This window comes from Marmota monax, unplaced genomic scaffold (genome assembly GCF_021218885.2).
Source record: "Marmota monax isolate L192 unplaced genomic scaffold, Marmota_monax_Labrador192_F-V1.1 WCK01_AAM20220418_F8-fsc00012, whole genome shotgun sequence".
Taxonomy (NCBI): Eukaryota; Metazoa; Chordata; class Mammalia; order Rodentia; family Sciuridae; genus Marmota; species Marmota monax.
Genome location: NW_026695227.1, coordinates 9000056 through 9017162, shown reverse-complemented (window position 1 = coordinate 9017162; position 17107 = coordinate 9000056). Strand labels below are relative to the sequence as shown.

The 17107-nt window shown below is 34.1% G+C and overlaps 1 protein-coding gene and 1 pseudogene across 3 annotated transcripts in view; both read left to right on the top strand.

Annotated features, from left to right (window-relative positions):
* Slco1a2 (solute carrier organic anion transporter family member 1A2) overlaps positions 1-17107 on the top strand; it is a 113926-nt gene that overhangs the window by 83394 nt on the left and 13425 nt on the right. For all 3 annotated transcript variants that reach the window (XM_046436001.2, XM_046436002.2, XM_046436000.2), the window contains exons 12-15: positions 393-558; positions 2014-2186; positions 12645-12709; positions 13250-13367. In XM_046436001.2, the coding sequence (XP_046291957.1) occupies positions 393-558; positions 2014-2186; positions 12645-12709; positions 13250-13367 (522 nt within the window). The remainder of the gene's footprint in view (positions 1-392; positions 559-2013; positions 2187-12644; positions 12710-13249; positions 13368-17107) is intronic.
* Positions 9577-9757, top strand: LOC124087475 (U2 spliceosomal RNA; annotated as a pseudogene).

The window sequence follows — 17107 nt, the reverse complement described above, 5'->3', positions numbered from 1 at the left end:
CGTCCCATGGGCCTGGGGTTGTGGCTCAGTGCTAGGGCACTTTCTTAGGTGAGGTACTGGGTTTGATCATCAGCACCACATAAAAATAAATAAAATAATTTTGTCCATCTATAACTAAAAAAAAAATTAAATGCATCCCACATGCTAGGCACTTAGTGCTTGTTTATGGATTGTATTTTTCTAAAATAAATCATTGAAAAAGTGGTTTTGTGACACTGCACCTGGTTATCTTTTACACCAGAACTATAGCAGGCAAGTCACACATTGATAGAAGATTTCTTTTTCTATTTTGGTGGAGGGGAGGAAACATAATTGGGGATTAAGATAGAAAGAAGAAAAACAAATCTTGAATAGTGTTTCAGTATCCATGGTATTATTTTAAATCATTTCAGAATACAACAAGATTTATATGTGGGAAATAAAGTCCTTGATGACTGCAATAGAGCTTGCAACTGTCCAACTAAAACATGGGATCCTGTATGTGGCGACAATGATTTATCATATATGTCAGCTTGTCTAGCTGGTTGTGAGACATCCTCTGGAACTGGATTGAACATGGTAACATATCTTATTGGCTTTTTTGACAGAACTTCTTTCTATGTATTGACAATGATTTATCATATATGTCAGCTTGTCTTGCTGGTTGTGAGACATCCTTTGGAACTGGATTGAACATGGTAATACATCCTACTGGCCTTTTTGACAGAACTTCTGTGTATTGTATTAGCATTTTCTAAATTTGAACTGGACCTATATCTGCTAAAAACAAATTTAGTCTTTTCTTAAAACCAGACTTTTTTTATTTGTATAACTTAACTTACCTTCTATATGCACACTTTGTTACCTTTTCACTTCTCAGATCTATGTAACGCCTTCACAGTATCTCAGTACTCATCTGTAATTTTAAGCCAGTTTAGATTATTATTAAAATAATTTGGGTTAAAAATATCCTGGACAGAAAACAATTTATCATTGAGAAAGAAGTTGGTAATTTTGTTCTCAATTTTGTTCTCAAACTGCTGTTTTTTTTCTTCTGTTTTCTGTGTATATTTATGTATGTGCTTTTTGTGTTTTTCACATGAAAACAGTTTTTTTAAAAAACAAGATAGACAGAGTTAGGCATGTCTTCTTGCCTCAAGAATGTTCAACCTTATAAAGTTGGCTGGTGACCAAAGTAAAATACAAATTTTATTATTAATGAGGTCGGGAAACATAATAATTCAAAAAGTGATGACTTTACTCTGTTTTTAAAATAAACTATACTTTGGGAGGACACAGCTTTGTTTATGTGTAGACATTTGAACAATCAAACAGATTTTGTTTTTCTTACTTTGTATTGTGGCAGGTAAGTGTTTGTTTTTTTAAAAGTGTGCATTTAGAATAGCTGAGCTATTGCAAATTTACTTCATGTATTTACATAAAATACCATTTATTTTATTCTTCCCTTCCACTTCCCCATTATAGATCAGCATTCACATATCAGAGAAAACATTTGGCCTTTGGTGTTTTGAAATTGGCAGATTGGGCAGAGGGGAGTAGAGGGAGGGGAGGGGAAGAGGGTGGGAAGGATGGTGGAGCAAGACATACATTATTACCCTATGTACATGTATGATTGCACAAACGGTATGACTGCATCGTGTATTCCCAGAGAAATGAGAAGTTGTGTTTCATTTGTGTATAATTAGTTGAAATGCATTGTTATGTATAACAAATTAGAACAAATTTTTAAAATGTCATATTTTGAAACTATACTTCTATGCTTTGTTTTATGCTATAATCCTGAGAGAGACCATAAAGGAGATGGGAACATAGGGATAAGCATTGTCCATACTTTTTTCCCTTGGTGTGTGTGAGTAGTACAGTCTCACACATGTTAGTCAACTGCTGTACCATTGAGCTATACCCCCAGCCCCAGCAGTCTCCATCTTGATCCAACTGACTACATAAAAAAATTGAGATTTGTGTTCAAAATTCTTAAATATATTCTTAAATAGTATATATTATTTTTGACAGGTGTTCCAAAATTGTAGCTGCATTCGAACATCAGGAAATTCATCTGCAGTTCTTGGGCTTTGTGACAAAGGCCATGACTGCTCCATGATGCTCCAGTACTTTCTAATCTTGTCGACAATTAGCAGTTTTATTTATTCTTTAGCTGCCATACCTGGATATATGGTTCTCCTGAGGTACATTAATTATTTTCTTTATTTGCATTTCTTTCTGGTAATTTATTATAGTAACTTTTTCTAAGTAATTTGAGGCTTATGATATCTAAGAACTCTGTGCTCTAATATACATTTATTAAGGATTTTGCATTAAACATTGTTAAATCTTACAAAATTTTAAAGTTAATAATATGGATGTTCATCTTTTGTTTTTTTTCCCTCTCTATCCTTTGCTAATTTCCTTTCTTATTTCTCAGAATAAGTGGATCTTTCATTGTGTAGTGCAAGATGAGATACATGCCCATTATGAAATGGTTGTTTAGATAGGTAAAAAATAGATGCATAGCAGCCACCTCATTTGGTTTAGCTTACAGGACAGCAGAATTTAAAACTACTAGAAGCCCCCCCTTTTTTTTTTTACCAGGGTCCCTTGATCTTTCTAAGCTCAATTTTTCTTTAATAAAAATGGGCATAAATCGTAAATGCCCAACTCTTTTACAAGGCTACTGTGAGATACAAGTAATGGTTTCCTAAAACTAGGAAACTGCAGAGCCTTGCTCCAAACTTAGGTATATTAAACATGTGCTCTTTCAGTTATAGCATTCTTCATGCCTAATAAACAATCCTGAACACAGTTGCCCACCTGCTCCCCTTTTTCTTGTCTCATTGAAATTCAGAAGCAGAATTAAGTTAATCGTAGTTCATTACGTTTTATCATTATGAACTGGGGCAAGCTTTCTCTCTTGCTTTACTTTATTTATTTATTCATTTGTATTAAATTTCATCTCCTACTTTCACTCACCATAGGCACCCACTTAAGTATGATAGATATGTTTTTTTCAATATGCATTTTCAGTATGCATTTCACTCAGACGGTGGTGCTCTATGCCTTGGTTTGGTTCTTAAAGTACATGCATATATAAAGACACCAAGTACAGCTAGTGCATAAGAGTTGTTCTCATACCATCACTGCTTCAGTGTCCTGCCCCCCACTTTATAGCCTCCCTAACACTTGGAATTATCTAACTTTCTAATGTTGACTGTTCCAGTTGGTGTAAAATAGTGGTTCATTGATGTTTAGTGTGATTTCCTGGTGAGTGAAGTTAAGCATATCTGAACTAATTTTTAGTTATTTAGATTTCTACTTCAAGATGCTGATTCTTTTTTTTTTTTTACCCCATTTTCCTCTCTGCCTTGCTGATTTGGATGGTGACTGTGTAAATTATAATTTATAATATTATATTGATATAATGTAATAAGCAGTATGATATAATTGAAACAATGATATAATTTATATAATGATATGCCTATAATTGATGCGATGACATAATTATCTTTTAGTCTTATGTTTCTTTTAACTTTTCTCTATTTATGAAGTAAAATCCTAAAAATTGCATGTAAGCATAACAACTTTTTTGCCTTATGGTTTGGGTGTATGGTAGTGAGTGGTCACATTTAAAAAGCATTTTCAAATTCTAAATTTATAAAAATATTGCCTTATAGGTTTTATTCTAACAGGTTTAAGATAAAAGCTTTACAGTTTTATTTTTTGCTTATAGTCTTAAAATCATCTTAACTCTATTTTTATATATAGTGCAAGAGAGAAAGGTGCCCAATTCAATTTATCTTCATATAATGAAGTAATTTTACCAATATCACAATCTAAATTACAGGTTCTTTGGTAGTGGTGCCACCTTTATCATATCTTAAGTTTTCACAGCATGGGTATATTTTTCATATATTTTCTGTTTCACAGATTTGCCTATTATTAAATTAGTGTCATATTGATTTAATTGCTTTAGCATTGCAAATGTTAAAATATCATATGGTAACTTCCTTGCCCACCCATCTTGTCACCTTTATTGTGCCTAATCTCTGCCCAAATTGATTTAGCCATTTAGATCTTTATACTTACATATAAATTCTGATTGGGTTTATGAGGGTTCTGCAGATCAGGTGGAGAAAACTGGACATGAAATATTGGTGAACCTGCAATATCAATATCTTTTATGTACTTGAGTAGAATTTTAAAAGATTCTTCATAAAGGTGATATGTCATTAGGTTGCTTCCTAGATACATACACAAATATATAAACTATATACATACTTATGAATTCATATGTATATACTCTGAGAAAAAGTTTCTCTATTCACAGAGAAGCCTTCTGACACCAGACTCTGTTTTTTTTCCCCACAATCATCAATTTTCTGGCACCACCAAGGTGTCCTACAGTTCATTTCAGTTCTGACAATATCAACCTAGAGTTAGCATCAGATCCCAAGAGTTAAAGGGCTCAGTTCCCCCAGACTTCTATTATTTTTTATGAGCATGGAAAATCTGGGGCTCTCAGCCTTTTGACTGACTAGTGATAGGCTGGAGATTCCCATAAACTTTCTTCAGGTTAGAAGACTTACTATAATGGCTTATAGAACTCAGGGAAGCACTTTTATTACATTTACTGGTTTATTATGAAGGAAACTTTTCAACCCCAAGGCTACAAAAACCCCCACACACTGTTTACTAATCTCACAGAAAGAACTTGGAGGACTGAGAAGCGAAGATTCAGACAATTTATTACTTACTCCTTTGGCAGCAGCAGACTTGGAAACAATGAAGGTCTACCCCGTGTTGATAAGAATGGGGAATATATAGAATGGTAACATGCCCGCTGGGTAGACGGAGTTTTTCAGATCTTTTATTAGCATAATCTTTTACTTTACAACCAAGGTCACTCTGCTTTGATCCCTACCTAAAGATTGGAAATAAGGAAAGTGGTTGGTTTTCCTTCTCCTCTTCCTTCATTATCATATTCCTTAGAGTTTTTCTATCTTACAACCAGGAACAAGTCTTCCAGGTACCAATTAGTGTTTACCCCAACATTCCATCCCTTCAGTGCTTTGGAAGCCCCTTAATGAGACCTACTGCCTCCCATCCTCTGCAAAGCCCTCAGGACAGGGATCTGGAAGCATGTTGTTTCTATATCCTACAGCAGCAGTACAAGAAGCAAGAGCCTGTCAGCAATTATGCTAAGGTTATTAAGAGAACATAAAAGATACAGCGCCATGTCAAAGGAAAGGAAGTTAAACAGAGAATGGGTCAACTGAAAGACATCAAGGCATCATTTTTTTTTTTAGACACTAGGGTAAAGTATGGGCAATACTGTGTTCATTACCAGGTATATATCCTCAGCATTCTGTCTCCAAGACTGCACATACTCCATCTTGGGCAACCATTAGCCTAACTAGTGTCATCCTATTTTATAAAACTACCTTTTTTAAAAAATCTGAGTGTTGTCCTCAGTTATCAAGAATATGGCATGTTTAGTCTGACTGACAGTTTGGACAGTGTGGGAGGGTAAAGCTGAGACTTGAGTGTTTCCACCATCATTGCAGCTTATGGAGAAAGAATAGCTAATGGATAGAACCAGCAGGAGGCACAGCATAGCACTGTCTTGTGTGAAGTACCTTGATGTTATCCCCGTCACTATTATACATATTAAAAGAGGCAGAACTAGGGGTGGGCTATAAGGCCATCCCCATGTACACCATCCCGTCCAATTGTAAGATAGGCAAGGTCATCCACAGACCCACGTATCCATAGTGCACCCCATGGCAGGGGGAAAGCCTGTGAGTAACATAGGTTGAGGATATCTGCTGAATTCACTGTTTTTACCCAGAGTCAGGTTATCAGGAACCTATTGGGTGACAAAATGGAATACTGTCTTTTTAACTATAACCTGAATTGCTATATCCCATGAAAGCTCATTCCATACATAAGTATGCCCAGGTACTTGAGAAGTATTCAGTGTCTCTCTAATTAAAGCAAAACCCTTGGTTTAGTATAATTATGTGATGGCCATTTTGTGAGTATTTTCAGTGCAGTTATTTCAACCAAGTCCATTATATCTCATTTGTAAGTTATACTACCCAGGGAAGTCCTTGTGTTGCTGGTCACAGGGAGTTCTTAGCATTCTAATAGTCTGTTTGGAGTAATATGCAATATATGTTGCCCAGTCCAGGAAAACTTGTTGTTAACCTATGGCAAATATGACTAGTATTTAATAGGCACCAAAAATGGCAACATAGCTCCATGAGGCAGAATACAGGCCACTGTACCATAATGTGTTAGTTAAGTAACCAGCACAATAGGCTTGCCTGGGCAAGTACACCAAACCAATCTATTTGCACTTTGGGGGCATAGAAGGAAATATATCTCTGAAATACATAACTGCCATAACTGTACAAAGTGTTACTCCTGAGGGTAATACCCACTGTACTTGTGAGGGCCAAGGTTCCCATCACAATAGGCTTTACTTTAAATTTAGATATTCTCTCTCTCCACAAGGTGTCAGTAGAGTGAACCACTGGGTCCCTACTTGTATAGTCCATGACCAACTAATGCTTCCTGTCTCATATGTGATGTGTTGAGGATTTGGCAATTGTAAGTTGTTGCTCATGCCCCAGAAAAGTTTAAGAATATGTTCAGTAGATGTGTCCTTTATTTGCAATATTAATGCTGGCAGCCACAAGGTGTGTGAACATAAGAAATGACTGCAGGCCCCTGATGTCTGGGTTTTTCATTTAATGTCCTCAGTGACTCAGGCACGTGAATATTCCACCCCACGTAGAGTTATTTTTGATCTTTGTTTTAGTCAGATTTGTGGTCAAAAGACTTGACCAGAACAATTAGTGGAAGAAAAGTTTATTTCAGAGGTCTCAGTTCATAGTTGGCGGACTCCATTGCTCTAGGCCAAAGTGAGACGGAACATCATGGCAAAAGTGTATGGAGGAGAAAAGCAACTCAGACATGGTAATCAGCAAGCAGACATCTCCACTCCTGGGACAAAAATATAAACTCCAAAGTTATGCCCTCAGTGACCTGTCTCCTCTAGCCATACCCTATCTGCCAAAGTTACCACCCAGTTAATCCATTCAAGTGCATTAATGCACTAATTAGGTTAACCCAATTATTTCACCTCTAACTTTTTTGCATTATCTCTCACATGAATTTTGGAGGACACCTCATATCTAAGCCATAACAGTCTTTAACCCTTATTTCAGCAGACCATTCATTATTTCAATTAACCCAGCTCCTGTTGTATTGCACAGCAGGTGGAAAATCCATTATGTGTCCTGGATTTGAGCCCACTATTATATGTCATGGCCTGTGAAATTAGTTCCTTGGTCAATCTCAATTACCTGTGACAATGGTGGGGCTGTGGAGAGATCCTTTAGGTAACATGGTAAAAGTCCATTGTCTGTCTTCCTACCTAAAGGCAAATGGGTCTTGACTCTCAAGGGTTATATCTATGCTAGAGAAGATATTAACAAGGTCTAGTACACAATGATATATTCCCAACTGAGTACTAAACTCTTCCAGAGTTTAGTAATTTGTCAGGATTACCTTATGCAAAATCAATGTGCTTCTACCTCCCGTGTCCACCAATGCTTTTATTCTCTGAATATTTTTTGAAAATCAGTCTGTTGCCAGTTCTATACACAGCCTCCTGTCTGGAGACATGGCTCAGACCCCTGTTTCTCAACCTCCCCTCTAGTCATTCCACAACCAAGGGCTGAAAAACTCAGGGGAAACCATGGGCTTTGCTTTTATTATGTCTCCTAATAAGAGAAGTTTGTATTTACCTCCTTTTTGAGTAGGAGTCCATTCTACATTTCTCACTGTATCTCTTTCTTTTCCCTTCTTGGGGAGTAAGAGATTAAGTCTTTTGTCCTTAGGTGATTGCTTTCATGATTGTACCAGAGTAGCATTAGGTTATTTATCTATTTTACTTTCATCTACTCCTGCTACAAATAAGTCCACCTATATCTGTTTATGGGAGACTTGAAAATGCCTTTCCAGTTTGTGCTGGGTTTTAGACTCCTGTTTTCTGCTGTATTATTTCCATATCTGCTGTAATTTGCACTTCTCACTGGAGGTGCTGCCCTGCCAATGTGGACAATATTAACACCAGGGCACCCTAATTGGATGCATGGACTGAGTTGTAAACAGCACTATATCCCTCGTTTTGGCAGTAGAAGTTATGCATGTAAATAGCATATTTCATCCCCAGTTCCTGAAAATAGACCTGTAATTCTTCTATAGAGGTTGCCTCTGGGCACGGGAATATCTCCTGAATTTGGTCACATATTGTAAGCAGTGAGAAGCAGCCAAAGCTACTTTCCCCTAGCTGCACTGGAGTGAAGGCACTGTTGTAAAGTAGGGTGAGCAGTTACTGAAGCCATCTTAGATGATTCTGTAACATTCAACATTATCCCAACTGCCGCAGTGTCCCACAGGTGGAGTAGCCATGCCAGTATACTTCCTTTCATTTTCTACCCAAACTTGGACCCCAGCTCCATCAGCTCTGCTGAGATAAATGGTCTCATGGTAATTCTAAATATCTCTCTGGAGCAGTGAGCAGAATTGGATCAGTCCCTTTAGTCACTCCTCCTGAGTCTTTCATTTTGGACCATTACTGGTCTAGCTTCCATTGTAGTTTTGTCCTCGGCCTCCACCTCTGATACACAGGAGCTAATTGACACTGAATGGGTCCCACATCTGAGAGTTTTGCTAGGATTTCTATGTAAATTTTCCATGTTTAAGTACGAAGTTTTATCTTTTCACTTTCAGATTTTACTCACCTCAGACTTAAAATTTTCTTATGGCATCAACAAGCAACCCCCAAACTATACTGAACTATAGTTATGCCGCAGTCTGTCTGGGCACAAAATAACCGAGCCACCACAAAAACTTGTAGATTCCAACAGCAACTCTTTATTCCCGAACTCTCACCAACACTCTACATGCACGTTCTGGGAAAAATACACTCCCTCCACCGGGCTCTGCTACCAATTCTCTCAGAACCCCGCTAGAACTCAATGGGAACTCAAGGAGTGGGCGCCTGAGGCAGCAGGATATGCCCTAATCCCAGCAGGATCCACCCTAAACCTGGATCTGCCCTATTCCAGCAGGATCCACCCTAAACCTGGAGCCACCCTAATCCCTGAGCAGGGTCACCTTTCAACCCAAAAATGCCATGCGTCATTCCTACTTGGCTATGGCTCTCAGCATAGTTAAATGAGTATTCTTTAGTCAGTACTCTTATTTTCCAAACCTTATCAAATTTCTTCATTGAGTATAATGCTTGCTGTATACTTTTAATATGTAGTCTTCATCTAGTTTTGATAATAAAATAGGTGGTAAACTTTATCAAATAAATTTTTCTTAATCTCTGAAAATAAAATACGTGATTTTTCAATTCAGAACTTTTGCTTAGTGAGATTAAGTGAAAAATGTTGAGCTTTATTTGCTTATCTGATAAAAGCACCATTTAATCACAATATAGTTAAAAATATGATTTATTTTTTTGAATACTTTTTTGTTTGAATTTTTCTTAAAATTGTTATAGCTATAGCTTCTTGGCATTTTTACTAAAGTCAAATATACAACCTGTTCTTATCAGTTTAATTTCTGATACATTCTCTATTTGAGGTAAACAGGTTAAATGGATTTTTGGAACAGGAAGAAGGAACAGGGACTTATTCCATCCATTCTATACACTGATCTACTTGAAGGGATCAGTGCACCCTTTCAAACAATTGTCACATCTATGTTTATAAGCAAAATAGATTTATTATTTTTCATTCTTTTCCTTTCTCAGATCATTGGCCCACAAAAAGAACTGGTAAATTTTCTAGTTTTTCAATGCTAGGTTTACTTTTGTTAAATATCTGATTATTGCTTTCATCCCCCAGTTTGTCTGCATGTACAAATATGTAAAAAAATTATACTATTATGTAAAAATATAATGCACTACTTTAAAAAATCTCTGAGAAGTCTTGTGATAAAGGATATTAAAATTCTTTGTTTTAAAATTGTCTGATTGTTGAAAATTTTATAAACTCACCTGTTAAAATATTTGTACTTTGAACTAATTTTTCTGGTGGAATTTTCTTCTCTTTATTTACTTTTTATTTTCTATCACATATTTTATTTCTGCTTACACATGTTGTATGTTTATTAGTATGTGTTTATAATATTCTTTTATTATTTTTATACTCTCTGATGTCTAAAAGAAATTTCCTTTTTTTGCTGTATTTTACTTATTTGCATTTAAGTCTAGTTTCTTCAACAATATTGTCAGAGGCTCATCTAACTTTATTTTTTAAATAATCAGTTTATGATTTAGTTGATGTTTCATGGATTTCTGCTTTTTATTATTCTCCAACCCCTTTGAACTCCTTTGGTTGTTCTTTAGTCAATGATTTGAATTTAATGCTTGAATCATTTGTTTACTTTGATCATTATACTTTTATTATTACCAGTAATAAAGTTTATTCTTTATCATTTAGTCTTTTCTTTTAGGGAATTCTATTTTGTTTCTTCTTAAAATTATAGTTCTGGGTTTCCTATGGTTCATGACATGCCCATTAGGTGTTTTTCCTTCTCTTTATTTTCAATCTTACATTTCACTTCTTAAACAACTTGCTATATTGGATTTTCTAACCTGATATTGGTGAATTTAACACATTTATATTTATTATAATTATTGTGGTAGAACTCTGTTTGCACTTTTTTTTCCTTTCCTTTGTACAGATTGGATTTCTTTCTGCTGTTTTGAAAGTTATACTGTGTGTATTTGTGTGTGTGTGTGTGTGTGTGTGTGTGTATACAGGGAATTGAACCCAGGGTTCATACATGCTAATCACATGCTCTACTACAGAGCCCTGAAAGTTATACTTTTCAAACAGTTGACTGGAATATTGAGATTCTTAACAACATTTATTCTTTGCATATCAATTTTAAAACTTTTAGTTATTAATATCTACTCTCTAGTAAAACAAGTACTTTATTATGCGTTCATGATTTATTTGTTTCTATTCTTCTGCCATCTTTTGCCAAGATCATATTATGGAATTTAACACCTGGATTTTTTAATAGACATATTTATATCTGTTACCTATTATTATGGAATCCTCTAAAGTGATGGTGAAGGGATGCATCATCTACTTTAGTTTGTCATTTTAAAATAAAAATTAAAATTTCTATCAGCAGTTTTTCCATAACTTACATTATAATTTTTTTTGTTATTGCTAGACTCTAGAAATTGATATTCTTATCAAAGTCAGGAAATAATAAAATTTGGAGAACAGTTTAAACTGCTTATAATTTATGAATTCTTAGAATTCTATGTTTTTGTGAGATCACAGGGCGTATGTTAAAAACAGAAAAGAAAGAAAACTTCCTCAATAAAATTTAAATGTTTTATTTAATTTTTGTATTTATTAAAAATAAATTAGGTGACCAAGAGGATCATTCTAAGTCTGCTGGATTTTATTCTCTCTGAATAAAATTTCTAAATAAAATTATTGATGTTGTCTAAATAACTTCTCCATCGGATAGATGGTCTTTTGATCAATGACATCTCACTTTTTAAGATTGTAGAATTATTCTATCTAATATAATATCTATATCAAGAAAATACCAATGAAATGTAGTTTTTGTTAAAAATATACTCTGTGAAGAAAGCAGCATTAATATTTCTCAACTTTGAGTTAATCAGAAAAGGAAAGGGAGCACAGAGAAGTTCTTAAAGTGAACTTTTTGAGCATATAGACATGCTGATGCAGAAGTGGATGAGACATCAAAAATACCTTTGCAGTATAGTTTTCATTTACACTCCAATGTTGTCTGGCGTGTAAATTTCCACATATGGGAATTCCAGACAACAATGAAAAGCAAGGAAAATTTTTTCAGAAAATGGAGAAATGTCTGTTCAACTCTTGAAATTATGTCAAATCACTTAAAATAGTTTTGCTTTGGAATTTTTAAAATCACTTCCTTTGGAAAGTTTTTATTATTGCTTTTCTTTTTTCTTATACTTACGTAAGTTATATTTCCTTTATCTGAAATTTCCTACATCTTATTAATGCAGATAATTTGAAAAAGCTAGATATGTGCTGTTTTTGCTTTCGGCTAAAGGTTTAACCTTTCAGATCAAGAACTACTACTTTCAATATAAAGATACTTGGATAAAAATGGATTGAAATGAAATATATTCTTCTGAGAGAAAATAAGAAAGTTAGGTATGATGGCACAGACTTGCAATCCAAGCTACTCAGAAGCTTTTGAAGCAGGAGGATTTTAAGTTCAAATATAGCCTGGGCAACATGGTAAGAACCTGTCTCAATAAAAAAGGACCAGGAATGTAGCTCACTGATAGAGCACCTCTGGATTCATTTCTAGTGTCCCTGCACACACCTGACTGAGCAAAAAGTGATGGGTAAAATCCCAGGGATCAGAAATTGGACTCCTATTTGGGAAGAAGCAGAATAATCAGACCCTAAGTAACCGAGGCCTGATCATGGAAGTACATTTTTCAAATATTCAGTGTTTGTTAATAGCATGCATAATCTTTTTCAGAAACTCTGATAGGTTTAAAATCTTTACTTTTGCTTATTATGAATTTTTTTTATTAGGTGTATCAAGTCTGAAGAGAAGTCTCTTGGTGTGGGATTACATGCATTTTGCACAAGAATATTTGGTAGGATGTTATTTTTCCTAGTATGATACATACTAATAAACTGTAAATGAAATAATTCTCTCAGAATAACAGTTTAAGAATATGCCTTCTGTTTATAAGCAATTCTTAATTAGTATTGAGAATTAATTATGTAGGAAGATAGAGAATTTCTCCCTTTCATTTCTGCTATCAAAACTTAATTACACCTCTCTTCAATAATACTTGAGAATAAATAGGAAATATTTTGTTAAAATGAAATGTACACATGATTTTTTCCAAAACATTTCAGAAAATATAATTTATTTTTATTCACTGTTTTATTCTATCAATAATTTTGTTGTATTTTATTTATCATGACTTATTTTTATAATCTAGAAACTATATTATATATCTATTACTTATACAGTAATAGAACATTTCTAAAGTAAAATTTAGAGCATTTGATTTATATTTTTACACAGTATTTGTTATTCATGTAGGGGAAATTGAAATATTTGCCAAAAAATAATGTCTCTTAATTCTTAACTTGTTGATGAAGTTTTCTTTTTCTGATAATTATAGCTGGCATTCCAGCACCAATATATTTTGGAGCTTTAGTGGACTCTACCTGTTTACATTGGGGAACTTTGAAATGTGGTAAGCCAGGGGCATGCAGAATATATGATTCAACAAACTTCAGGTAAAGATAATTTATTTTTTAAGTGTACATATTTTTATTATAAATGTTAACTCATTAATTATGCAAATCAATGGGCTTCACTGTGACATTTCAATATATGCATATGTTGTGCTTTAATTTTATCTTCTTTCCCTATTAACCTCTCTTTCCCTCAACCTTCTCTAATAGTCCCCCACTTTTTTTTTAAAGTTTCCAATTATGAAACAAAATAGGCTGTACTTGATTTTGTTTCTAGCAGATTTTACTGAACATGATGACCTACATTTCCTTCTATTTTCCTACAAATGACATGATTTCATTTTCATGGCTGAATAATATTACATTGTCTATATCTCATATTTTTATCCATTCATCTGTTTATAGACACCTAGTCCAATTCTATAACTTGACTATTTAAATAGGTGAAGATAGGTATATAAGTCTTTCTTATGTATTCCCAGAAGTGGCATAACCAGATCATATAGTAGTTCTATTTTTAGTTTTTTTTAGGAACCTTGTACTGCTGCCATAGTGGTTATACTAGTTTACATTCCCACATTCCCATCAACAGTGTATAAGGATTTTTTTTTCTCCATATCAATATTAGAAGTTTTTTTTTTTTTTTCTGATAGCCATTCTGATTGGGGTGAGGTAGAATCTCAATGTAGGTTTGATGTGCATTTCCACAGTGGCTGAGAATATTGAATGTTTTTTTCAACATATTTATTTAGCCATTTGTCTTTCATTTGAGAAGTAACTGTTCGGATTATGTGTTCATTGTTTTTTCTGGTAATGAAGAATGAACCAAAGGCTGTACACATGGGAGGCAAAGCCCTCTACAGATGAACTATACCCCTGCCCTTTTGTATTTTGAGTTAGTGTCTAATTTAGGTGCCCAAGTAGGCTTTGAGTTTGAGATTTTACTGCCTCCGTGTCCTAAGAGGATGAGATCATGAACATTTGCCTTTTTTTTCTTTTTACTGTTACTTTGTCATTTTGATGTTAGTTTTTAAAGTTCATTATATATTCTGAATATTAATCTTCTCAGATGAATAGCTAGCAAAGATTTTCTTTTATTCTATATGTTGTCTCTTCACTGTTTATTCCTTTGCTATGCAGAAGCTTTTTAACATAAAATAAATATTTTATTATGTGGTTAAGAGAAAGAAGATATAAATTCTTTTAATTGAAATGTAAATAATAGAATCATTATTGTGTTTACATATTGAACAGATAATAAATTTGACTGCATTTGTCAGAGAAGGTACATTCACCTAGTTTCATTTGCCTCTTCACAAGGATAAGGATTGAGAGCTTTGAGAGCCAAGATATTTGTATCTATATTTGTGATAGAAGAAACTCAGGTTGTTAATTACATTAATCTGTTTACTTAATAAACAACTAAAACATCTACCCCTATTTGACATAATTTAACTGGGATGATGGAAGAGAATTTTTTGAAAAGAAATTTTTCTGAAAATTTCTTTATCTGTCCTATCAGAATAGAGCACAGTCCAATTTTCCAAGCTGTTCCTGGGTACACACACTAATTTAGTTACAAGTTAAGTAACTGAGTTTAGAATGAACTGAGGTAGCAGAGTGACTCATGTCATCCCCAAAATATTTATCTATAAATGAACACTCATTCTGCAAATTCATAGCCCCGGGCATCACATGGCAAATAAGTCAATACATACAAGTTTCTTCACAATCATTAACTGGACTGCATAGAAAAGGACTTGCTATCAATGATGTTCTCCAAACAGCTGACCCACTTGGCTGTTACTATGGTGATATAGAGAAAATGTATTAGGAAGAAGTGTGAATCACCTAATATGTGGTATGTATTTGGATTTTCCTATTCATCCTGGAAAATACCTTCTTTTAATTGAAAAAAAATTAAAACATTAAAGACAAAACCTATAAAGAACTACATTAAAATAGTTTTTGATCTACATTTGAAGAACAAATATGCTTTGTATCTGCTGCATCTTAAAATATTTTTAATTTAAGTGATTTCTTGGATGTGAAGAATTAAATACATTATAATACATAAAATGGTTTATTTAAGAGTACAAAATTGATAATTTGTAGCAAAACTCCAATAATATTTAAATATCCACATTTAAAAATTTTTTAAATTCTAATTTGACAGCAGAATGCATTATACTTCATATTGCACATATGGAGTACAATTTTTTAAATATCTAGTTGTATACAAAGTATATTCACACCATTTGTGTCTTCATATATGTACTTATGGTAATGATATCCATCTCATTCCATTGTCTTTTCTACTCCAGGCCAACCTCCCTTCCCCTCCCATCCCTCTCCCCAATTTAGAGTTCATCTATTCTTCCCATGTTCCTGCTCCCTATCTCACTATGAATCATCTTCCTTATATCAGAGAAAATATTTGGCATTTGGTTTTTTGGGATTGGCTAACTTCACTTAGTATTATATTCTCCAAATTCACCCATTTACCTGCAAATGCCATGATTTTATTCTCTTTTATTGCTGAGTAATATTATTGTGTGTGTATGTATATGTATGTATGTATGTATGTATATATCACATTTTTAATCCATTCATCAACTGAAGGCATCTAGGTTGGTTCCACAGTTTAGTCATTGTGAATTGTGCTGTTATAAACATTGATGTGGCTGTGTCTCTATAGTATGCTGTTTTTAAGTCCTTTGGATATAGACTGAGGAGTGGGATAACTGGGTTAAAAGGTGGTTCTATTCCCAGTTTTCCAAGGAATCTCCATACTGCTTTCCAGATTGGCTGCACCATTTTGCAGTTCTACCAGCAATGTATGAGTGCAAAACTCAACTCAGAGTGGATCGAGGACCTAGGAATTAAACCAGAGACCTTGTATCTAATAGAAGAAAAAATAGGCCCAAATCTCCATCATGTCAGATTAGGTCTCTACTTCCTTAATAAGACTCCTGTAGTACAAGAATTAAAATCAAGAATTAATAAATGAAATTGATTCAAACTAAAAAGCTTCTTCTCAGCAAAAGAAACAATCAGTGAGGTGAATAGAGAGCCCAAAGCTTAGGAGCACATTTTTACCACTTGCACATCAGATATAGCACTAATCTCTAGGGTATATAAAGAATTCAAAAATCTAAACACTAAAAACACAAATAACCCAATCAATAATGGACCAAGGAACTGAATAGACACTTCTCAGAAGGTAATATACAATCAATCAATAAATATATGAAAAAATGTTCAACATCTCTAGCAATTAGAGAATTGCAAATCAAAACTACTCTAATATTTCATCTCACTCCAGTCAGAATGGCAGCTATTAAGAATACAAACAACAATAAGTGTTGGCAAGGATGTGGGGAGAAAGGCACACTCATACAATTTCATTTTGTTGAATATGGCTTTTCAGTTTTCCCAGTACCATTTGTTGAAGAGGCTATCTTTTCTCCAATGTATGTTTTTGGTACCGTTGTCTAATATAAGATAACCATAATTATGTAGGTTTGTCTCTGTATCCTCTATTCTGTACCATTGGTCTACCAGTCTGTTTTGGTGCCAACACCATATTGTTTTTGTTACTAGTGCTCTGTTATATAGTTTAAGGTCTGGAATAGTGATGCTACCTGCTTCACTCTTCCTGCTAAGGATTGCTTTGGGTATTCTGGGTCTCTTATTTTTCCAGATGAATTTCATGACTGATTTTTCTATTTCTATGGGAAATGTCATTGGGGTTTTGATTGGAATTTCATTAAACATATATA